The 23,938-nt window shown below is 39.2% G+C and overlaps 1 protein-coding gene across 1 annotated transcript in view; it reads left to right on the top strand.

The window, feature by feature from the left end:
• Nucleotides 1-3,981: 3,981 nt before the first annotated feature.
• WDR70 (WD repeat domain 70) overlaps nucleotides 3,982-23,938 on the top strand; it is a 129,583-nt gene continuing 109,626 nt past the window's right edge. Inside the window, exons 1-5 of the mRNA XM_050329099.1 lie at nucleotides 3,982-4,034; nucleotides 4,130-4,192; nucleotides 4,314-4,397; nucleotides 6,343-6,457; nucleotides 10,397-10,592. Coding sequence (XP_050185056.1) covers nucleotides 4,013-4,034; nucleotides 4,130-4,192; nucleotides 4,314-4,397; nucleotides 6,343-6,457; nucleotides 10,397-10,592 — 480 coding nt within the window. The 5' untranslated portion in view covers nucleotides 3,982-4,012. The remainder of the gene's footprint in view (nucleotides 4,035-4,129; nucleotides 4,193-4,313; nucleotides 4,398-6,342; nucleotides 6,458-10,396; nucleotides 10,593-23,938) is intronic.

The raw sequence follows: 23,938 nt of genomic DNA, 5'->3' as shown, positions 1-23,938 counted from the left end.
CGGCGCTCCCGCCCAATCCCGGCAGGCCCCGCGCGCGAGGCGCTTCCGGCGGCGGGAAGCGGGATGTGGGAAGGGAAGAGGGGCGGGAAAAGGGGCGGGAAAAGGGGCGTCCCGGCACAGGGAACGCCCCCGGGGAGGGCGGGGGCCGCCCTGCGGGAGGGGAGAGGGGTGAGGCGAGGAGGCGACGAAGCGGGTCTGATGAAGAGATGAGTGGAAGGAGACCTCCTCAATGTGTGAGGCGTTTGTGCCGAGGATGGAGCCGGGCTATGCCCGGTGGTGCCCAGCAGGACAAGAGGCAACGGGCAGAAGCTGATGCACAGGCAGTTCCACCTGAACACGAGGAAGATCTTTACCGTGCGCTGGAACAGGTTGCCCAGAGGGCCTGTGGAGTCTCTCTCACTAGAGATGGTCAAGAACCGTCTGGACACAATCCTGTGCCATGTGCTCTGGGATGGCCCTGCTTGAGCAGGGAGACTGTCTCAGATTGACCCACTGTGGTCCCTTCCAGCCTGACCCATTCTGTGACTCTGTGATCTGCTCTGACAGCCCCATCGGGGCTGTGCTGATCCTGCAGGGATCCCCGTGGTCACCCAAGAGACAGGAGTGGTGTGCTGTGCCACCCCTCGAAGGCAGAGGAGAGCCCCGAGGAGAGCAGTGGGAAGTGGCTCCAGTCAGTGTGTGTAGCCCTGGGCAGCTCCCTACCCGCCTGTCCACTTTGCAATTACAGTAGGTCTTTTCCAGCCTCTGCAACAGCCCAGGGAAAGAGAGTCTATTTGACAAAGGTTGGACTTGTTGATCTCAGAGGTCTTTTCTGGCCTAAATGATTCAGTGGTGTTATGCTACGAGCCTGATGTGATAATTGTGTGATCTGTACTGTGGAATTACAGTATAGATCAGATAGACATGCACAGATTTTGGAAGAAAATCCAAGGAAGACAAGGAGCTACTGGAGAGGGTCCAGTGGAAGACTAAAGATGGTTAGGAGTCTGGAGCATCTCTCTTATAAGGAGAGACTGCAGCAGCCTGTTTAGTCTAGAGAAGAAAAGACTGAGAGGGATCTCATTAATGCATATAAATATAGTATCTCAAAGGCAGGTGCCAGGAGAATGGTGGCAGACTCTTTTCAGTGGTGTCCAGTGACAAGATGAGGAGCAATGGCCATAAACTAAAACACAAGAAGTTCTGTTTCAACATGACGAAGAACTTCTCTGCACTGAGAGTGGCAGAACGTTGGAACAGGCTGCCTGGGGAGGTCATGGAATCTCCCTTTATGGAGATATTCCAAACCCATCTGGACATGTTCCTGTGTCACCTGCTTCAGATGACCCTAGCTTGGCAGGGAAGTTGGACTGGATGATCTCCAGAAGTCCCTTCCAACCCTGATGATTCTGTGATTCTGTGACTTTGTGTGTAGTGATGTAAACCAAAAACAGGGCGATACCCAGCCCCTTATGATTTGAATAGGGGTTTGAGTCAAGTGTTGCAATTTTTTTTAGCTTGTAGATGTGGCTGGACAGTTACGGTTAAGCAATTGCATATCAACATTGTACACTTAGCAAATCTTACGTTTTAAGGAAAAGAGAAAACAATCCCAAGATTGTTTGGATAAGAGTCACTAGGAGTGAAGTCAGCAGAACTGAGCATTAAATGGGGTATAGTAGTTTTAAGACTAAGCCTTCCTTGGTGACCAGGTTGTAACCAAGGAACTAAGGCCATGTTCCCAGTATTCCATATGATTTTTACATTAGCAAGAGTATAAATAAGAAGAGAGAGGAAACTCTCGCTCTCTTTCTTCCGGCGGACCGAAGGCGAAGGTAGCTTTGCTGTCGCTCTGCCCGGGTGAGGGAGTGAGGCCTAGCGCATCTGGTTGGCCTTGAGAGGCAGAGAGTGCCGGCGGTTGTGTGGTGTGGTTCGCTATCTCTGGAGGGAAGTATTTGCGTTATATCCCTTTTTATTCCTTTTTCTTTTTCCCTTTCCCTTCCCTTTTCCCCTTTGGGGGGTTCCCTGTATATAATTTTCTTTATATATATATATAAAAATATATATAAATCTTCCACTTAAAATTCAGTTCAGTTTAGATTCTTTTAATTTTTCTTTTTCGTGATCTTTTCAATCAATTACACGAGAGTGAGAGGGAGGGGGAAGGCTTTGTCCCTGAAGTCCGGGCACTTGGCTGGGAGCCAAGTCCAAACTGGGACATGGGGTAATTTCAGCAGTGGGTGATGTAATTCAGCAGTGCGTGATCCCAGCCACCGAGTCACTGATCACAGACTCAAAATGAACCCTGAACTCCAGTGGAAGGAAGAACTGTACCTGTGGGCTAATTAGCAAGAGAAGGGAGACATACAAGCACCATACAGAAGTTAATAAAACAATTATGTAATTTGTAATCAATGAATGCTGATGCCTTTGTTAAAATGTATAAATAGTGTAAAGCTTTGATGACTGGGAGGCCAGCAGGTTACTACCCATCTCCCGGCTTTGTGCAAACTCAAAAAAAGAAATAGAAATGCCTTGCCTCGGTGTCTAAATTGGTGCTGCACACCAGTTAATGAGCCTGTGTTTGGGACAACACAGGGACTCCGAAGGCAAACACAGTGCCTCTGCTCAGAGATAAGGTGTGGAAGCAGAGTAAGTCGCCTTTGCACGCCTCTGGCCTGAAGAAGCTACTGTTTTTCCAGAATTTGATTTACACATCAATGTGACTGTAACAGATTGTTAACTTACCAAGGCTGGGTCTCTGCTAAGTGACATGTCTGCTCTGAACAGCATAGATATTCCCAAATCATCACAGGAAATTTTGGGGATGGGTGAAACTTGAATTTCAGGGAAGGGGTCTGATTTGTAAGTCATGTTTGCTGCCTAGACTGCACTGAATTTCTGCTGCTGGATCGGTCCAGCACCCATTCTGGAAAGCTTTGTTTACGGCAGAGGCACATGGCACAAGAAACAAAATCCTCCCATTCTGCTTTCCAAGTGGAGAACATGAAGTTAAGCCTCAACCCCTGCAGGGTTTACATGGCAAATGGAGAATTTCTTGCTGTATCTTCTCAAGATTGAGTAGCTATCAGCCAGTCACCAGCAGATTTCCCAGGGCTCAGTTTTAGGGACAGTGCTTTTTAATATTCTTATAAATAATCGGGTTTGCAGGAATTACGTTAGTTTGGTGATACTGAACCAGGAGGAGCTGTGGACTCCCGTGATGGTAGAGAGGCCTTACAGAGATTTGGATAGACAGAGACCTGGGAAATTGCCCACCATATAAAATTGAACAAGAGCAAGTGCAGATTCTCCACCTGGGACAGCGAAATCCTCGTTACATGAATTGGGGAATGAGGGGCTGGAGTGTAGCCCCTTGAAAAGTTATCTGGGTTTTACGGTTGATGGCAAGCTGAATATGAGCCATCACTGACCCTGGTTCTACACTGTACTGTGGGGTCCCACACCCCATCTCAAGTCCTGTGTCCAGTTTGGGGCACCTCAATTTAAGAAGGACATCACACTGTTAAGAGTGTATCAGGAGGAGGGGACCAAGATGGTAAAGGGTCCCAAGGGCAAAACTTATGAGAAGAGGCTGAGGTCATTTGGCTTGTTCAGCCTGGAGGACGCTGAGGGGGAACCTCATAGCACAGAACACCTTCCTCATGCGGGCAGCGGAGAGAGAGGGTCTAATCTGCTTTCTGTGGTGACCAGCGGCACGACAGGACGAGCCGGCATAAAGCTGCGTTATGGGAAATTCAGGCTGGACATCAGGAAACGATTCTTTCTCTGAGAGGGTGGTCGGTCCCTGGAAGAGGCTTCCCAGGGAATCCGTAGCGGCTCCAAGCCTGGCAGAGCTCCAGGAGAGTCCGCACGGCTCTCGTCGTGGCGTGGGTCACGTTGAAGCGGCGCTGCGAGGAGCAGGGCGTGGGCTCCATGACGCTGACGAGTTCCTGCGGCGGAAAGGAAGCTCTTTGGGCCTCTCCCGGTCGTTTCCTGCCGGCCGCTGTTGTGGATCCGGGGCAGGCGCAGCATGGAGCCGGCGGCGGAGGGCGGTGAGCGGCGGGGTGCGCGGAGCTCGGCTCAGCCCAGCCCAGCCCACGGCCCTCGCTGACCCCCGCGCTTTCTTTTCTTCTCCCTCTCGTTGCAGACGCAGAGATGCTGGGGGCACCCGACCCGGAGCTGGCGGCCACCATGGGGTTCTCGGGCTTCGGTGCGTGTGGATGCGGGCGGGGGGTGCCGGGGAGCGCCGGGGGAGGCTGCTGGTGGGGTGGGAGCGGGGTCTGTGAGTCCCGGGTGGGGCTGTGTTCCAGTCTGCTCTTCTTCGTCTCCAGGGAAGAAAGCTCGGACTTTCGACCTCGAAGCGATGTTTGAACAAACGAGAAGAACTGCAGTGGAGAGGAGCAGGAAGGTCCTGGGTAAGAAGCGTGGTCGGCTTAATGCGTTTTAAAACATGTTTTGGCTTGCTCTTTTAGGGCGATGTTTGAAGTGCGTCGGGCCGGCTGTTTAGAGAACAAAACATAGGTGCTGTTTTGTGCAAGGAAAACAGTCCTAAACAGCATGGGCCTTGATGGGTAGTTAAAGTTATTAATTTTTTTGTGAGGTCTGAGGATGTAAGAGCAGTGTGAGTGTGCAATCTTGCAAATATGGGAAAAAAGTGAATTTGAACAGGAGAGTATTATTTTTTCTTTTTTCTTTTTTCTTTCCTTTCTTCTTTTACTTAGCTGTGTATGTATTTTGGAAGGGAAGATGGTACAAACAGCTTTAATCTAAAGACAACAGAATAATGAAGAAGACATGTTTGTCTTATACCAAACATCATGTTACATTGCAGTCCACGAGTGTGTCTCCGTCTTTTGCTGTGCATTTTCAAGGTGGTGGTTACAGAGTGGTAAATGGAGGAAACTGTATCATTTGCTACCTGTATCCAAGTCAACAGCAGTCCAAACGAGGTCCTTGTGAGCACTCATATATATTATAGAAATCCCTTTATCAATTGTCCATGCTTTCTCCCTCTGCTTGGACAGTTTGGGCAGCATGTGTGCCTTTTGTTTTGTTTTGTTTTGTTTTGTTTTTCATGTGATACCATCATGGTTGAGCAGCTTCTATCATAGTAGATTACATTTAACCTGCTCTCTTAACTGTTGCAGTTTATGAAGTTAATATACTTAAATCATCTAAGTATGTTATGACTTTTTAAAAATCTTTTAACACCTTTTAAAAATCTTTTAAACCTTTTAAAAAGGGCTTTTTATTGCCTTGGTTCTATGCAGAACCATTAGATCTGCGGAGGCTCATTGACTTTGTGGACTTTAAGACACTATGAAATTCAAATGTACAAGGGATTCCAAAATTCATTTTGGACTGTGGTGTTTTTTGTTTTATTTTTGTGTGTGGGTTGGTTTTTTTTGTTTGTTTGGTTGGTTTGTGTGGTTTGGTTTTTTTTGTGTGTGTGTGTGTGTGTTTGCTGAATCTAAGCACAGCAGTGAGTGTCCATGTTGGAAACCTTTTTATGTTTGATAGTTGTTCAACTTGAGCTATCATTTCTCATGAGAAATTGTTTGTTTAGGAAAGAGGTTCAGTAAGTGATTACAAAACCATAAGTTTTTAAGTCAAGATATCTTGACCTACATCTTGAATGTATCCTCTTCCTTTCCCTGTACTACCCCACCCCATTCTCCCACCCCTGCCCCCAGATTCTAGGCTGTACCTGTAAAGTTTTTGAAGTTCATTATTTTGCCAAAAATGTTAAAGTTTTGTATGTAATTCAGCTGTTTAACTTAAAAACAGATTTTAGTATTCAGAGTATAGCAAACAAAAATGTGTGTGTGTTACAGCTTTTTTGAGGGGGGGCTTAATGTGAGCATTTACTTTGCGATTTCTTAAGATATGCTTCTGATTTTTTGAATAACTGATAACTTTTGAGTATATCTCCTCCACTATCTGATATGTTTCCTGGTTCTCTATCTTGCAAGTGTTCACATCTGTATACTTATGCACTAATTTAGTTCCCTACACTAGGAAAACGTAAAAAATTCTCTGAAGTGATCATGTTGCTGTAGTATAGTGTTGAAAATATTGAAATATCAGCATCCTTATGTGATCAGCTTATGTTTGATAGGATCTACAAATGAACAACTGGTGTTTATGTTTTTCTTGTAACATTTTGTTGAGTGATTATGGCAGTAGGAATGGAAATCTAGTTCATTTTCAGGTTAAATGCTGTATTTTCTGTTACCTTTCCAAATATTTCATATAGGTCCAAAAACGAAGAAAGTTGGTTAACTGTCCTCAACAAATCACTAATTTTAATATTTTCTAAAAGACTTGATTATTTGTCATTTCTCTGCTCTCCTTATTCAGAGGCCCGTGAAAGAGAAAAGGAAGACCAGACTGAAAAGGAGTTCAGAATTCCATGTGCTGAGCCATCAGCTTCAGCATCCAGTGCAACAGGAGCTGGATCCACATTAACTGAAAGGTACTTAGATATGGTGGGAAATTCCATGTAAAAGATTTCTTTTCTGAAGAGGGTGTTTGTTCTGGTAACATAAGTGACATTTAACTTTTGTGAATATGTCTGTGTTATCTGAAGTATTCCAATGAAAAGAGAGATTTAAAGTTTTTTTTTTAATCTTAAAGATGTGTCAATATTTGTATATATTGCTATTAAGTATACTCGATATTCATTTTTGCAGTCTTCTCCTTGACTGTGTTGGTCATACTTTTTAAAAAAATAACAATAATGTCAATATCTGAGGTCTTTTTGAAAATACTAGGGCAGATATAATGACAACGTCAACCTCATTAGCAGCTATTTTTCTCACTTGTAGATAGAATGTACTTGTTCATGTCTGATGAAAAAGAAAGTGAGATAGGTGGAGAGCCTCTGCAGGTTTTTTAGAGTAATGGTGGGGTAAAGAACGTGTTTTATATTGTCTTCAGTATGAAATTTACTCTTAAAACTTGCCAACATTTATTATTGATAAACAACGTATGCTATGGCTTTTACAGTTTGAATTTTGCATTGCTGGGAGATCAAAAGGAGCTGAGAACAATGGGGACCACAGACTCCATTGTATGGCAGGGCTTGCAGAGATGAGTGCGCTGTAAATTGTTAAGTTTCTCTGTCTATCAAAGTCTAATAATCCATGCAAGACTCTAGGAGACCTATATATATGCATGTTACAGGCTGGTAGAGCCTACATGTTGTTCTTATAGAGAAACTTGCAGAGTTTCAGACTGAGCAAATTTTTGTTAGAAAAGTTTTTGCCTGTTGCTCTATGAAAATCTGAAATGAGCCATGCACTCTCACTGAAATAGCTGAAATACTGCCCTCTGGATCCTGTGTTATGTCTTGTGCTCAAGGGAAAAATATTCCATTCTCCCGTTTGCTTTTGATGAACTTATATATCTGTTGGTGAGATAATGGAGAATGACAAGAATTTTAAATGTAACATGTATTTTGTATGGGTGACTCCAGTATACAGAAGCAATCTAAACAAATGGTAAGGTGGAGAGCAGTCAGTTGATACAGAGGCTTTCCATAATCATCTCATTTTGTTAATGGACTTGAGAGGAGAGAACTCCAGGGACTTTGTGTAAAGGAAGATAACAAATACCTTTCAGTGTGCTGAGTTATTAGGTAAGCTCTGGTAACTCATCTGAGTTCTGATGATAGTAAATTTTCGTTTGTTTTTCTTTTTGTTTTTACTAAGCATTGAGAAGGAAGGGCTTGACATGAATAGGTCTTCTGGAAGTTTTGTATTTCCTTGTAAGATAGGATATGTAGCTTAGTATTTCGTGGTTAGAAACAAGGAGATAATGAAAGAGACATGTCGTTGTGACTCAGTCTTAATTCAGAGGAACACTCCTGCAACTAACAATTTAAGTCTGAAATACAGGATTTTCTATTTTTTTTAATAAAGTAGATTTTAGTTACTATAAACTGATTTAATATGTGTAGTATCATCTGTTCCCTGAAAATGGCAACACTTTACTGAATTTAATTTTTTTTAATTTTCAGGTACTTTCAGTCATCTTAGTAGCCCTCATACTAATTTTCTAGTTGTTAGTCACTGCAAAACAACATGAAGAACAGCTACTGGTTATTTTTGCTCTTGAGGTATTTTGCTATAGAGAGGTGTTTACAACAATTATGGTATTTTATGTATTTATGCAGAAGCGTAATAATTGTGCTTTGCAAAATGAAAAGAAAAAAATGGAGACAATTGAGTGAATGATGTGAGAAGAGTGAACACACGGGGACGATATGCCCACATACTTTCACAACTCTCAGAATGTTTTTTATTAATTATCCTCCTAGTTTATCCTCCATGCTCTATTACAGCTTCCTTTTCTTTACTCTTACAGCTTGTTTCCATTACTGAGGAAGTAATGGGGGGAAGCAAAAAAAATTCCTTACACTTCTCTGAATCCTGGGAAAAGGGCTGGCAAAATGGTTCTTCCTTTACAGCCCCTGGTAGAGTAAGACTGGAAGGCTCAAAGTTGAAGGAAACACCACTTGTTTTATCCTTTCTGTCAGCACCACTCCCAGTTGCTGTCAGGAGGGCAGATGGGCATTTGGTCTGGCTGCACTGGCGTGTTCTTATGTTTGACTTTATTCCAGTCAGGACAGAGGATACTGGTAGCTGTAGGTGGAGTACTTGGCTGTCACTGCCAAGCGTGGAGTGGGGTTGAAAAATAGCACAGCAGCTCTGGCCAGTTCATGTGCCAGTGGCTACACTGCCCCTTAAAATACTGAAATGTTTGATTTGATTAACTTCCTTCCTAGTAAATGAAAAAACAGTAAGGACAGGTAATTAGGAAGAAAGGTAGGTATTGCTTTTTGGTGTCTATAGGAAGATCCAAAACTTATTAAATGGTTTAGCCTTTGGGGAAAAGATTTGTAGTCTAGGAATGCATATCAGCTGTTGAAACACAAGTCTTTTGCCCATAGTATTGTGAACTTAGTTTTGAGGATACCTTACTTGAAGAACTTGGAAGATCCCAAACTGCTTCACATGCTGTAAAATCTTCCTTTTGGGAAAAGGATATTGACTACCCAATTGGTGTAGAGTAGGAGAAACTCTTTTTATTTGAGTTGTTTTTATTAGATAATCATATCCTGATCTAAGTTTTTAAATGTCTTTCATCACTATGCAAAAGCAAGTTTGTATGTAGAGCTAATTTACTTTATTATGCTAATAAATATAGTTGGAAAACTTAGAAAAGCTTTCAGGCATCAAACCTACCTCTTCTCTGTAACATCTGAGGACCTAAATTGTGTTGGGTTTAGATTTTTTTGAATTTTTATTCCTAAAATAGAGTTTCAGTTGCTTGTCCAACACAAAAATTTGTAGTTAGTATCAGTTCGGTGTGCAGCTGGTGTTGGGGGCAGAATGGAGATGTCACAATTATGTAGGTTAAAACTGATTTTCTTAATCCTTTATTATGTTCTTAAACTTTCATGTTTTTATTACAGTTTTTAAGTGATAACCTAAACTTTTTTTGAAAAACCCCCGAAGTAATACCTCTGTAGTTTAACAAGGAGAAGAGAAAAATAAGACTGTTTTGCAGCCTGCTCACTTAAAAACTCTGAAAATATAAGATCAAATTGAAAGAATTGGCTTGGGAGTTTATCTCAATTATTATGAAAGTAACAAATGCTTTGTGCTGCAAAGTTATCACTGTGATGATACATTTTTTTGTAGTCGAAAGACTATTTTCTGATAATTCCTTTGAGACTTTCTGTGGATTCGAGTGGCGTTTCTTGGAGCTGCCAGCAGAGGGGGCACGGCTACTTTGAATAAACTGCGTGAACATAGGCTAAATAACTCACTTTTTCAGAAATTTCCCAATGCCAAAAGTAATGTGTTCACACAACCCATTTGGACAACATCAAAATGAAAATTTGATGTAACTTGAAGAGTCTAGACTTTGTTTGAAAGTGCCTGGTGTCCTGTTATTCTTTACCAGCATTTTAAAGCAAGTGCCACACTTTGTGTTCTCGCTCTGGGTGTGAGCCTGGGCAATTACTGTTTTATTTTCCACGCAGACAGCAGAGGTGCAGAGCATCTGTACAAGCTGCAGCTTGAAACAGAATCTTGAAATTGCTCTGTAACAATATATTTTGTTGGTTTCTAATCTATTGAAATCCATAATAATGGTGTAATACTGTTGCTTTTACAATCCATTTAACTTTTTTAATTTTCTTCAGTTTTTTGAACTGTCACTATGATACTCTTTTCTCAAAGCTTTGTTTGCACTTTCAAAATGATGGTTAATAAAATTTAATGTACATTTTACTGCTAATTTTGGTGTCTGTAGATTTATAAGAGTGCCCAACATCTTTTATCTGAAAATTCCTATGGAAGTTACCATGTTTTTGAAATAGCAATGTTTTAAATTTTTCTTACAGACAGACAGCCAGTAGTGAAAGTGAGGACAGCTCAAATGAAGAGTTAACTGGTCCTTCCATGCAATCCCAGGGTTCTGCTAAAGGTGCGGCTGAGGATACTGATGATGATGATGAGTTCATTGGGCCACCACTTCCACCTGGGTTCAAGGATAGTGATGACGATAATGACAATGATGATACAGAGGAGGAAGATAATGTAAGTAATCTGTTCCTCTTTAATGTTTTAATGCTTTCAGTAGACTGATTTGTGTGTGCTCTTCCTTTATGATGGAATTTCCAGGTGAAGTGTGACTTGTTGGAAATGCAGGTTTTCTGTTTTTTCTGATGATTCTTCATCAAATGCAAATGATTGTTTTCATTTAAAAATACTAGGATTTAAAGCAAAACTACACATGTGAAATTCATTATCAATTACTATATATTGTTTAATTCTTTGGTTTTGTGTTATGAAAGAATGAGGTAAATATTTCATATTAATATTTTAGATGGTTCATTTCCCAAAGCATATATAGAATTTTTAAGAAGAAAGAGGAGGCAGAGGTGGGCTTGAAACAGACCTGAGCTGCTTTGAGAAAATGAACTGTGGTAACTGAGGGATTTTTTTCTTCCCCCTTTTTTTTTTTTCTCTTTTTGTTTGTTTGTTGTTAATATTTGTGTATTTTGGTTTGGTTTTTTTTTTTCTAAATAAGAACCTGGCCTATTTGGTAGAGAGAAGATTTTTCTGTCTGTATTGAAATCAGGAAACCTCCTAACAGCCTAATTTTCGTACCACAGATACTTAGCAAATCTTTCTCCAGTTAGTTAAAAGGCATCTGGATCTGCTGCTGGGTGATGTGGTTTAGTGGTTTAAGGGTTACAGTGGCAGTGCTGAGTTGACAGTTGGACTGGATGATCTTGAACGTCTCTTCCAACCTTTACAATTCTGTGAAGAGATTAATAGTTTGATGTTTGTTCTTCAAAACTGTCTGGATCGAGTATTTTGTGCCACTGGGTTTTGCTTGATGGTTTCCATGTGTAGCAACAGTGATAGAAGTCCTGTAAAAAGAGACTTATGCTATTTTGAGCCCCAGGGTAGCAGAAAATGACCTGTATGTCCTGTTACCAAAATATAAACCTAACCATAAAAAAGCCCCACATTTTCAGGTGTCTCAAGCCTTTCCTTTCAACTTCTCTTTAGTTTTTACTGGGCACTCTGTTTGTTCTTTTTGTATGATATCCCTTAATTTGAATTTTCTGAACTTCAAAACTTAAGTTTAGAATGCTTGATTAAAACAAACGAGATGAACTTCTTAGGCAATGACATAAGCCATTTTTATTAGAGTGAGCCTAAACTTACGCGATCACTAAGTTTTCTTTTTCTTATCCTGCAGAGGATAAGTGATGATGGAAATTCTTGTGCCTTAGGGGTTTACATTATGATGTCTGGTCCACTTGATTCACTGTTGCCTATGGATTTCTTTAATTATCAAACTGTACATTTTAGTCCTGTATTCCTGTGTTCTCCTTTGTACCCCACGTATGACTTGTTCAGTCTTAAGAAACCAACTGGAGATAAATCCCAAACTTCCCTTGAGGGTGGCATAAACCCCAAGTTGATTTATGGCTTACTATTGATCTGTGTCAGTAATTCTCTTACTTTTTAGTTGTCGTAGACTCACTGAATTTCAGTTGTGTATCATGTGACTGAAGTCACTCTTTTCTGTCATCTTCTCCAGAATACTGAAGGCAAAGCAGCGTTCACAAACAGCTTGTTTTACTTTAACCTGTCTTCCTCAGTAGTCACTTTGCTGATTGGGCTGTTTTAATTTCTAATAAGACACTGGTGTTTATTTTTTATTTATATGTATTTGAATAATGCTACAATTGGCTTGATGAAGTAGTTAGTGGAGAGCAGAGTTAAAAGACCCTACTGAAAAGTTTCAGACAAAAAGGTAACTTGCAGTCTTGTGTGATTTAAGTTTGTCTGAACTTAAGACAATAGTTACAAAACAGTCTAGAATGGATTTGGTTGAGAGTAAGCAGAGCAGCAGAAATATGAGACTTGTGGGTTTTCAGTCTAAACAGTTAATTTATAACTGGGAAGATTTTGTGTCAGTGTGAATGCCAGAGGCCTTTGGGGTCTAGAGCCTTCCCTTACTGCTGCTCATGAACTCAGTTATTTTCTTTCCTGTGAAGGGAATCAGGAAGCAGCTGTGCTTTCCTGATTTCCTGTTGATCGATTGGTGATCATAGGATGATCTTGTGAGCCCCAGGGAAGGCAGGTGTTGCAGTTACGAGAACTCTGTGATTCCTTTTTCTTGCTTGTACCTCAGGCTGTTGTTGGTATATGGGTGCAGAACTGAGACAGGAGAAACTGAAAGCTGAATATTTTTCCCCCCACCCAGATGTAGTGTGAGACTGTCTCTCTTTTGTTAGCATATTTTGCTGCTGGAGTAATTTCTTGAAAACGCAAATATCAATGTTTTTGATCCTGAAGGAATAAATTTTTTCTCCAACACTTGCAGGTATTACAGTGTGTTTGTGATTTGTAGTCTGAAGCCTCGTGAACTTTGTATAACAGATAAAATACATCAAAATATCGGTTTCACCCTGATAGCTTGCCTCTATATCTCAAGCCTGATTTTAGCTGTGTTTTTTATTATAGGAACATTTTATTTTTCACTATTCCTTGTTCAGTTGGGTTTACTTTTTTAGTACAGACTGTCAATAGGCACATCTGTCAAGTTGGGTTGCTCTGAGGCTGGCAACTTTTGAGTCCAGGGTTGGCCCAGGACTGCCCAGCTCACATTGGATATTTTACAGAATAAACATGTGGTGGAAGGAGTAGCTGGTGGTTATTACCTTTGGTGGGAATTTTTTGTATCTTATTGGTCTTTTTATGGGAAAATGATTAACAGCAGTTATTTGCTGAAGGTTTTAAATCAGCACTGATATTTTTTGAGTATTACACATTTTTGTAACAGGTACACTTAATTCCCCCTGATATTTTCATTTGTTGTAGTATTCCTTTTTACATAGGAAGCTTACATTAATTTGAGGAGTGAGGAAAATAAGAAGCTGGCTATTGTGATCAGTTGTTTTATGTAGTACTTTCTCTTCTAGTGGTGTAAAAACCTGTTTGGATCATCAGTGTCAGTTTTTCATGTGGTTATAAGCTTAGAGCGGGAAGAGCGTCTTCTGTAGTGTGAAGCTTTACAGGTTTGGTTTCTATCCTGAGAAATAAGCCTTTCTGGAATACTTGAAGAAAATCTTTAGAAGATAAAACAGCTTATTTTACAGAGGGCAGATTCTTAATGAGAGCAGTATTTCATTTGTTGCATTTTGAGGCTGGAAGATACAGTAGTCTTTACCAGCTTTTTTGCCCTGCAGAGATGCACTAGGAATCTGTCTGGTGTTTGTGCCATCAAAATCTGGCTGGAGGAGGTCAAAGACTAGCAAAAGAAGTCGTGTCAGTGTTGATAGGTGGACAGCTTTAAATCTTGGACATGAACATTTTTCAAGGGAATGGATGGTACCTATTAAAAGACTTTAGTAAGAGACTGTGTATGTGTTGATGCTGTCTTCTACATGTCATTAGAAAATGTGCTGAGGTCTTTAACAAAACTTAATGCACCGTTAGCATCTTGTGACACTTTTCCTGACTTGAAGCAACAGGTACAAAGGTGACTCAATGATTTACCAGATGGATTGGTAAGGATTTACCTTCTGTCTGGAACTGAGTTATAGTTGAGTCTCCTTTGGAACGGAGAACTGTTTCTCCCTGCAGCACCAAAGGGATACTAATCATGTTGTAATTATGTCCCTGAAATAAGTACAGCCTTGGGCGTCCTCAGGGCCCAAGGCTGTACTCTTGATTTGGAATGTTTCCAGAATGATAGCATAGCTGTATTCTAGGTTTTAGCATTGTTTTGAGATATTTTTAAATTTTTTGCAGAAGTTTAACAGGACATAGCAGTAATGTTCATTTGTTTGGAATGGAAGACAGCCATTTCCTGCTGATTTAGATGGCGAATTTAAGTAGGCTGTAATTGCTCCAATTAGAATTTGGCTATGGAACCAGGCTAAAAATCACGGTGTTATAAAAATAAATAAATGTTAGGGGAATTTTTAGTCATCCTAAGGATTTATAACATTTAGGCTGAGGATTGTCTGTTCTGGTAACTGCTGAATCTTATTTACCCAGTCATGTTTCATCTTGGCTAAAGAGGAGAAGTGTAGTAAGCTGAACAAAGCAATTTTTGTGTGTGCAATAGAGACAGAAAAGTGCGGGTTTGAGGATGAGAGACATTATTTTTTAACCATTTCTAGGCATGGAAAATTGATGAAAAATAGGTAGCAATTACCATTGCTTTTAATTTGAGAGTCACCTTCCCGTATAACCAAAAAGAAAATGCTTTTGTCATATGTGTGCATACTGTATTCTTAGATCTTGACAATAAAAATCAGATAAATGTATTTTCTTTGTATTAAACTTGAAACAAGTTGTGGAATTATTGTTAAGGATTATTGATGTAATTACTACTGTTGCAAAGAGTGAGAAAGAATATTTTGAAAGTAAGTTAGAATGAATTTGCAAGCTTCACAAAAATCAAAAGAAAACAAAATCTGCACCCTAAAATTTGTATAATGAAGCTCAGTCTAACAATATGAGATAATCAAACAGAAACTGGAATGGAAGGAATGCTTACCATAAGAAACTGAGAGCATCATATGAAGAGGGAGCTAACAGGATAATTCCCTTAGGAAATGTTTGTCTTTGATAAAAAGGCATGGGGTATTTGCTCATCTTCTCTTCAACATGGTGCCCCCGAGTTTGTGATTACCAGTTGTTCCTACAGAAAATGAATGTACTTGCAAAAATGTCTGTTTTTTGATTCGGCACAACCTAATAAGGCCAAGCCTTCTCTGCTGTGTATCAAACCATACCTTTTTGATGGATAATATTGATTTTAAATAATTTGTAATATGACAGATTATGAGAAGTTTTAGAATTTTTCCTCCACAGATAGATACTTAGTCCTGTGAGATTGTTTCTAGAAATATTTTGTGGGAATATTAATAGGCATATATTTGTTAACTGTGAGGTACTTAAAAATTAGGTGTGACTTTAGCAATGTTGAGTAAAGTGTGATAATAGAACATAATTATTGCTACTACTGCCCTTTCTAACAAACTTCAGTGGTCTTATGTCCTGTTTTTAGTTTTTATCATCTCCTTTAGAGACCCTTTATCAGGTCAATCTGAAGCTGGTGGAGCCAGCTTTTTTAGGAGCTGCTGGTATTGCTTCTGTGTTTGAAGAGGGAACTTCTGTGTTTGAAGAGTGAAGGAAAAGGTTCTTCACCTCAGGGCCAGATATACTTTGACTGCAAACTTCCCACACTTGGTACATGGGATTGTCACGCGACCCTTGATTTCTTTATAGTCAGAAGATTTTGTGGAAGCTGAGGTCCTCTACTGTCCTTAGGGGGAGGCGCAGAATTTGATTTTTTTTTTTTTTTTTTTACTTCCAGATATGTTTGAGGAATGGGTAGCCTTGAGTCTGTACAATTCTGTGACCTATGTCTCAAGAAAAACAATAAAATCTAAGTCTTTCGAAGGACATATTCTGCATGTGCATCTCAGTTACAAGACCATACTTTTGATATAGTGTTATTTAACAAGAATAATGGGAATTGAAATGTTGGAAAATTCTGTTTATGCAATGGTATATGAAAATTCAATAATAAATATTACTTTCTTTACTCCCAGCAGAAGTTGGGATATTTGGAGTTGAAGATACTGAAATTAATTTATTCTTTGAGAACCTAAAAAGCTTGCAGGCAAGAGAAAGTAGTGACTACATCTTTATGTGATGCTTCTTTTGGCAGCTGCAACAAATTTCCAATATACTTTTAAAAAGAAGCACAAATAGCGTATTGTTTCTGTCAGTGTTAGAATATATAAAATATTTTTAAAATTGGCAAGGAAGCTAACAGCAGTGCTCACACTGTATTTGACCTTGTTGGCATCACTGTGATAAACATAAATGGGAGATAGCAGATTCTCGTTTTATCTGGTATGTGAGTGATATCTTTCTGAAAAGTTTTTTTATGCTCCAAGTAGAATAATGAGTAATACAGGTACAGAAACCCTTGCTTGAATCAAGAGGAAAATGAGGTGAATGATAACATGTATTTGAAATATTCATGGTGGGGATGAATAAATAATTTAAAGGGTTGTATTTGAAGAAAGAGTGTAAGTGACATGCAGTTATACTTCCTCTCCAAAACAAGTCTTCACAGGATTTTCAGTGAAGAAGTGATTTATGTTAAACTGTTGGAACTGCAGACTACTCCAGTGGAATCCTTGGAGAGCAATTTTCTTGACTCTAGCAATGTCTGCTGTTTGTTTAAAAGATGGCTTTGGATTTTTATGAGTGTGAGACTACCACATACATTGTTTTACAACTGCTGCAATGGCATCTCTTATTTGCAGGTGGGCACTTAGCAGTGTACGGGGACTGTACATACTTGATGCTAACAGTATCCAGATCACACAACAATCATACTGAACTTCCTTCCATTACTCCTGATTATTCTTTTTCTTTATATTTTAAAATCTACAAAAATTATTTTCAAATTATTAGCATCTTGAGAAGTATTTTGCTGCATTACCTTGTGTACTATTTATAAATGTTTATTGGACGCATTTTAACTAAAGATTGATAAATGTTCATATAACCAGATGTTGTGGGAATATGTTAAGAATTTTTTCTGCTTTCTTTTCATAAACCAAAATAATTACTATCTCCAGAGGAACTGAATAATCATAAAGAGTCATTCATATGACTTTTTTATTAACCACAGCCTTTCATGCTCCAGTTCTGAGGCTTTTGAAATGTGTTTAAAACTTTAAGTTAGATTCTAGTGAGTGCACTTGTTGCTTTTTTTAAACTATTTGTTCCTTTATGCTACTACAAGTATTTTATTCTAATTTTGAACATTATCAGTTTTATATGTGTTGATTTTGTAGAAAAACTTTTGAAATGTCTCGAAGTACTTCTTAATGACAGATGAGATAAAGACTTCTTTTTCAGTTTTCTTCTAGGATCTTACATCTGTTTATCTGAGAACCTTAATGTAGTCTAAAAAGTCAGATGACTTAGATGTAGCATTTGGTTTTCAAGTAAAACATTACTTTGTTAAGCAAAAGTTACTTTCATATCATAAACATAATGTGCAAGAATAGCATAAATGTGATACATTATGTAACCTTTACCTCCCAATACAAAAGAAATAGTTCAGATAAGACCTTTGCAGTAGGGATAGGGAGCTCTTTGTTCTGTTTTCTAAAACAGGGCTTAATGCAAATAGCTAATAAATAGTTATGTCATGAACTCAGGTTCATTCTCTGCTGCTGTGTCTGCATTGCAGTTATTACCTGACTTACCTGGATGAATCACAAGTTTGAGTTTGTCCACATGAGATGCAGTCAATTTTTGACTTAAAACTTTCCTGTTTCTTTGTTCACCTTAACCCTAGTACTACCAGCTAACATCAATACACTTTTTTTTTTTTAAATTTCCTTCCCCAAAATTGCACAAGAGGGCAGTGAAAACATCGCAAATCCCTAGCAGCCTTCATGGAACTTCTGGATGTCTTGCGTAGTTTCTGCAACCCTCTTTAGCACCTATCTTGGAATGAGTTTTAAGAGTAAACAGTGCTATGTTAGGGTTTTGGGTTGGATTATTTGGAATTCATCGCAGTGAGCATTGTCAAGTGGTGAAACACAACGTCTTAAATCAGAGTTGAACTCAGTCAGTCACAGTGGCTGTTTGCAGTACAGAGGCCCCAGAGGTTACCTTTCATGTAATAATGAGTATGAATGGAGGAAATGAATTCTGGAACAGCTATAGAAAGTAGGAACTTACTTTTCTACATAGGATCAAAACTTTTGTCATGGATAAAATTGGTTTTGAAGAGTTACATTATTCAATTAATTCAAATCATGTCTGGAATGAAAGCAGAAACTAGAGTTCTGATTAATATGAATTGTTGGAATAGAAATGTTGGAAATATTTTGTTTCTAAATTTCTGGAGTTTCAGAGCAAACAGCCGTGTGACAGGACAAATGTAAGCACACTAAAAAGGGGTCTATAAGTACGTTTCTGCTGCAATGTCTGGTGACTCGGCATTTTGTTGGGAATCAAATTAGAGGGACTTAAAGCCTCCTTGAGCCCTCAGTGTAGTTCTACCTATTTGGAAATACCAGAAAGGATTGCATACAAATAATGTCCTTATTTTGCTGTTAGTCATTGTGTCCAGAAGACAGGTACCAAAACTAGTTGATGTATTCTCTGCACGTTACTGAACCTACATCTCTGAGCCTATACTGAAGCCTGCCTTTATGTCTCATGCAGGTTGAGGTGAATGTTGTTTGCGAACGTTTTGACAGCTACACATATTGCAGGCACAAAGCAAATTTTGTAACAATGCTATGTTGATAGGATTGAACTGCTATTACTAGTTTTTTTAGGAATTAGAAGATAAGATTTCATTCAAAAAATAAATTATGCAGAAATGTGGTGGCTGATGCAGATGGTTCAGTTGAAAAGGCGTATCAGCATCAGTTTTCAAGAATAATGTGTAATTTCTTGGAAGAGGTGAACTCTCATTCTTCATATTGGGAATATTCCAAGCAGAAGGGGAAAACAGTGATTAATTCTTAAACTTTTGAACTGCATCTGAATGGCAACTATTATGGCACTTGAAAAAATTCTACAACCATTTCAAATTTTAGTGCACAATTTTCAAAGTAGAATCTTTCAATGTTTCGATTAACATATATCTGTTAAGAGCTTGCTAGGCTTCACTTGAAATATGAATTGAGAAGATTCATAGCTCCTAGAATAATTACTGTTTCTTTCTCAAGTCAATAATCTTATAAGTTTCATACATCATATGGATTTATAGATGTTTTTCTGCCCTTTTCTAATCAACCTGTTACTTAGGGTGTCTTGGAGTGTGCTGTACTCTACAAAGAAAGCAAACTTATATATCAGTCTATAACCACATCTAGGGGCTTCAGCTGGCCTTCAGTGGTATCAGATTTGTAACTTTTTTCAGTATGAATAGTCAGTGCATGTCTCTTGCAAAGCTGATGTCATGAAATAACTGCTCTTGTTGCCTTAAACACAACAATAAAGATATTTCTCAGTGACATTCCTTCTTTAGGTACATTCACTACCTTTTCTACTGGGTACCAAAATGTCAGAAATAGAAATTCAGAAGAAAAAATAACTAGATTAATCATTGTCATTGTCTACAAACTGCACATACCTGTTTTATAAGACCATTGTGACAGAATGCTGAATCCTTCTAAAGACAACCCCTTCTTGATTTTCAGTGTTAAGCCTTGGTCTTTATGAGCATTCTGTGCCATTTTAGGTGCTTTAAGAGCATCTAAAAAAAATTCCTTTATCTCCAATAATTTTTCCTGTGGAAAATATTAAAATTCTCCCAGTACTATTTGTTCTTTTTATATCACTCTTGTATTTTTTTATACATTCACTTTTCGTCATGTTTAAAAATGCTGTCTTGTTTGGATGATGTTCATGGGTGTACAGGCATACAAGGTAAAATGTTGGGTCACATATCAGATAATTTTTGACTGATTAAAAGTGTATCATCCAAAACTAAGTTCTAGAAATAACAGTAAACCTCGCAGTATATCTCAATAGAAAATAGTTTAAAAATTCTGACATGGATTTCTTGTCTGTCAACGGTATAATAATAACTTCGTTTGTTTTAACTTGGCAGTTATTACATTTCATTTTGCAGAGTCCTTCAGAATTGTTCCTCTGTTCTGTGATTAAATACTGCCTTATCTAGCATTGGTGAGGACAGCCAGTTGTTTTGGGGCTTTTTTTTGTTGGTTTTTTTTTTTTTTTAGTCCGTGACAGACCTGTACTCTGTCATAATTGCTAGTTCTTCCTGTAGGGGTCAGGCATTCTGTTGATATTTTCTGTCCCCTTTCTGCTTGTATCCCTATCTCTGGTGACTCTGTTGTATTCTTCTCCTTTCTCTAAAGGAATCTTTCAAAAATAGATTTTTAAAATAACAGATGTTTGTATTTATATTGTGACTATGCAAACCTGTAAGTAATAGAGTAATAAGGCAAGTTTCTGCATTTGACAACTGCATTTGACAAGGCAGATCTCATCAATAATTTCTAAATTAGTGGTGTAAATAGTGCTAGGCTTAGTCCAATTACTGTCCATAAAATATTTTCCTTATGGAAGGCAATTATGATACACTGAATAGACAGTGAATTTATGAGATGGCCTGACAGTAGTTTTCTGTGATTTCTCAAAGTGGTGTAGTACAAATAAGAAACTGCAATCAGTGTTGTAATGCAGAATGAGCAGTAGTAAAATAATTCAGTGCATTTTCAGCAAAAATATTAACTCCCCTGAGTAAAATGAATGTCACTAAATCTAAATTAGTTATAACTATGCTATTTATAATGCTGTTTTAAATGAGCATCTGCTCAAATCACATGATAGTTATGAAAACTAGTCCTATCCTGTAAAAAATATAATAGTTGTCAGCTGTAGTTTAACTCTGTAATTTAATACCATTTACATTAGTTTACCTCTTGAGAATTGTCTTATAGTGTAGGAACTAATGGAAGCTGCAACTCTGTCTGATACTTTAAGGAGTAGCCTCATGATGGACTCTGCAACCAAGTTTGAGTGGGTGGGAGAATATCAAAGAAATTACCCAGCTTCTCTGGCTGCATCTTGTGTGGGATGGGTGTCTGAAGAAGAGTTAATATTACTCTGAGTGATGCTCTCAGGTATAGAAAATTTCCATATTGGAAGCTGTGGAGAGAAAAACGTACTGAAAATGTTGGATGGCAGAGATTCAGGTTTCCTTCTGGTGCTTATGTGTTTATCAAACCTCCTTGCTTTCCAGTGTAGTAAGAAGATTTTTTTTTTTTTTCTGGAGTCAGCCTTGGCAGTTCCTCTTTATCCACCTTTTTGAAACATTAGTTAGTGATATAATATTTTTTGGAGCATTTTAAACCTAAATTGTATATAGGTGAAAAAATATCTTTATGATGTGTTTTCTCTTGTGGTTACATAACCACTAATGTAGTTGACTCATTTTCAGAACTAAATTGAGCAGAAATTCCTAATAACTGATTTTGGTTTACTGTTTGTAGATGTTGAAGTTCTTGTAGATAAAGAAAATGAAATCAGGAGAGATTGAAACACAGTTCATCTTAGAGAGATTGTTGTTGTGTTTAGGCTTTCTGTATTAGGAGATAAGTCTTGCAGGTCAGGAGTTGATATGAGACTCCAAACACATGTGCAGAATGTTTGTATTTGGAATAGGTAATATTTAACTTATCTTTAATATGTCAGAACTCATCTTTTGTCAAAGAGAACAACACAGCTTTAGATTTTGTAGGGTTTTTGAAAACACAGCATGGCAGTCCCTGACAGTACAGTTCCTGACTTCACTCAGTGCCATTTTTGTTGCTGAAAAGGCATGCAGGAGAAGCTCTGAGGCACACTGACAATAAGCTCTCAGCTTGGCACTTCTACCTCGAGGACTTACTGTGTAAATGCTAGGCTGTGTAAATGCCTCCAGCTGGCGGCCGGTCACCAGTGGTGTCCCCCAGGGATCAGTGCTGGGCCCAGTCCTGTTTAACATCTTTATCAATGATCTAGATGAGGGGATTGAGTCCATCATCAGCAAATTTGCTGATGACACCAAGTTGGGAGGGAGTGTCAACCTACCAGAAGGCAGGAGGGCTCTGCAGAGGGACCTGGATAGACTGGAGAGCTGGGCTGACTCCAATGGGATGAAATTCAACAAGGCCAAGGGCCGGGTCCTGCACTTTGACCACAACAACCCCTGCAGCGCTACAGGCTGGGCACAGAGTGGCTGGAGAGCAGCGAGGTGGAAAGGGACCTGGGGGTGCTGATTGACAGGAAGCTGAACATGAGCCAGCAGTGTGCCCAGGTGGCCAAAAAGGCCAATGGCATCCTGGCCTGCATCAAGAACAGTGTGGCAGCAGGAGCAGGGAAGTGATCCTTCCCCTGTACTCAGCACTGGTGAGGCCACAGCTGGAGTGCTGTGTCCAGTTCTGGGCCCCTCAGTTCAGGAAGGATATTGAGGTGCTGGAGCGGGTCCAGAGAAGAGCAACCAGGCTGGTGAAGGGACTTGAGCACAAGTCCTATGAGGAGAGGCTGAGGGAGCTGGGGTTGTTTAGTCTAGAGAAGAGAAGGCTTAGAGGTGACCTCATCACTCTCTTCAACTACCTGAAGGGAAGTTATAGCCAGGTGGGGGTCGGTCTCTTCTCCCAGGCAGCCAACAACAGGACAAGGGGACATGGGCTCAAGCTCTGCCAGGGTAAGTTTAGGTTAGATGTTAGGAAGAAATTCTTTACAGAGAGGGTGATCAGGCATTGGAACGGCCTGCCCAGAGAGGTGGTGGATTCACCATCCCTGGAGGTTTTTAAAAAGAGATTGGACATGGCCCTTAGTGCCATGATATAGTAATTAGAGTTGGATCAGGGGTTGGACTTGATGATCTTGGAGGTCTTTTCCAACCCAATCTATTCTATGATTCTATGATTCTTAACATACCATACCTTGTTGTAATTACAAGTTCTGAGAAGGTCATCTCAGACCTTCCATCCTTTGAGGTGGATAGGTTAAATTGCACGCCGTTCACATTATAGGTTATGGGTTATTTGAGTTCTTTAAGTGCAAGTTTGTAAACACTTGAACAGTGATTATCATCTTGGAGCAAATACGTAACCTTTTGAAAAATTCCAGTTTCCTAGCCAGTACTCTCCCACTCCCTTTATTGTGCAAAATTTTGATATGTAATTTGTATTTGCCTTGTCCCTGTCAGTATTAATAGATATTCTAAGCCCTTGATACCCACAACCGGCTGCAAAAATCTATTTATATGCATCTGCTCACTCTTTCTAGCTTATTCCCTTACCTGTGGTCCGTGCAACTGGACTTGTTCAGTATCATAGTGACCGTGAGGATTTCAGAACGCATGAATAACTTGTATGGGTTTCAATAATTTTTGTGTCAAACTGATGATTATGTTTCAAAAGCAGGATTCTTTTGCTTTCTCTGTTTTCTTAATTCTGTATTACATTGAAATTCCAAGGGTGAGTGGTTCACAGGTAGGAACAACAACTTACCAAGTATCAGGATTTTCCTATTTTAAAGGTTTTTCCATTTTAATAGATTGCCCTACTTAGTCATTTTTGAAATAATTGATTTTTGAAGAGAGTTTCTCCCTGTCTGCAATGGTCTATCAGGATCTCATGAGAGGAACCTGAAGACAAGGTTGCCATCATTCTCTACCCAGAGGTCAATTTTTGCTGTCTCAGACTGGATATTATTTGGGATAACCAAATGAAATGAAGAGTATCTGAAGTGTATGGTGCTTCATCTGAAATGAAGGCCAGGTAAACATTAAAAGCATCTTAAGAAAAATACCTTCAAGTGATCCGTATTTTGCACTTTGC

This window comes from Myiozetetes cayanensis, unplaced genomic scaffold (assembly GCF_022539395.1).
Source record: "Myiozetetes cayanensis isolate MyiCay16 unplaced genomic scaffold, myiCay2020 scf4, whole genome shotgun sequence".
NCBI lineage: Eukaryota > Metazoa > Chordata > Aves > Passeriformes > Tyrannidae > Myiozetetes > Myiozetetes cayanensis.
Note: the sequence above shows the minus strand (reverse complement) of the source record. Positions and strands in the feature narration are given on the sequence as shown.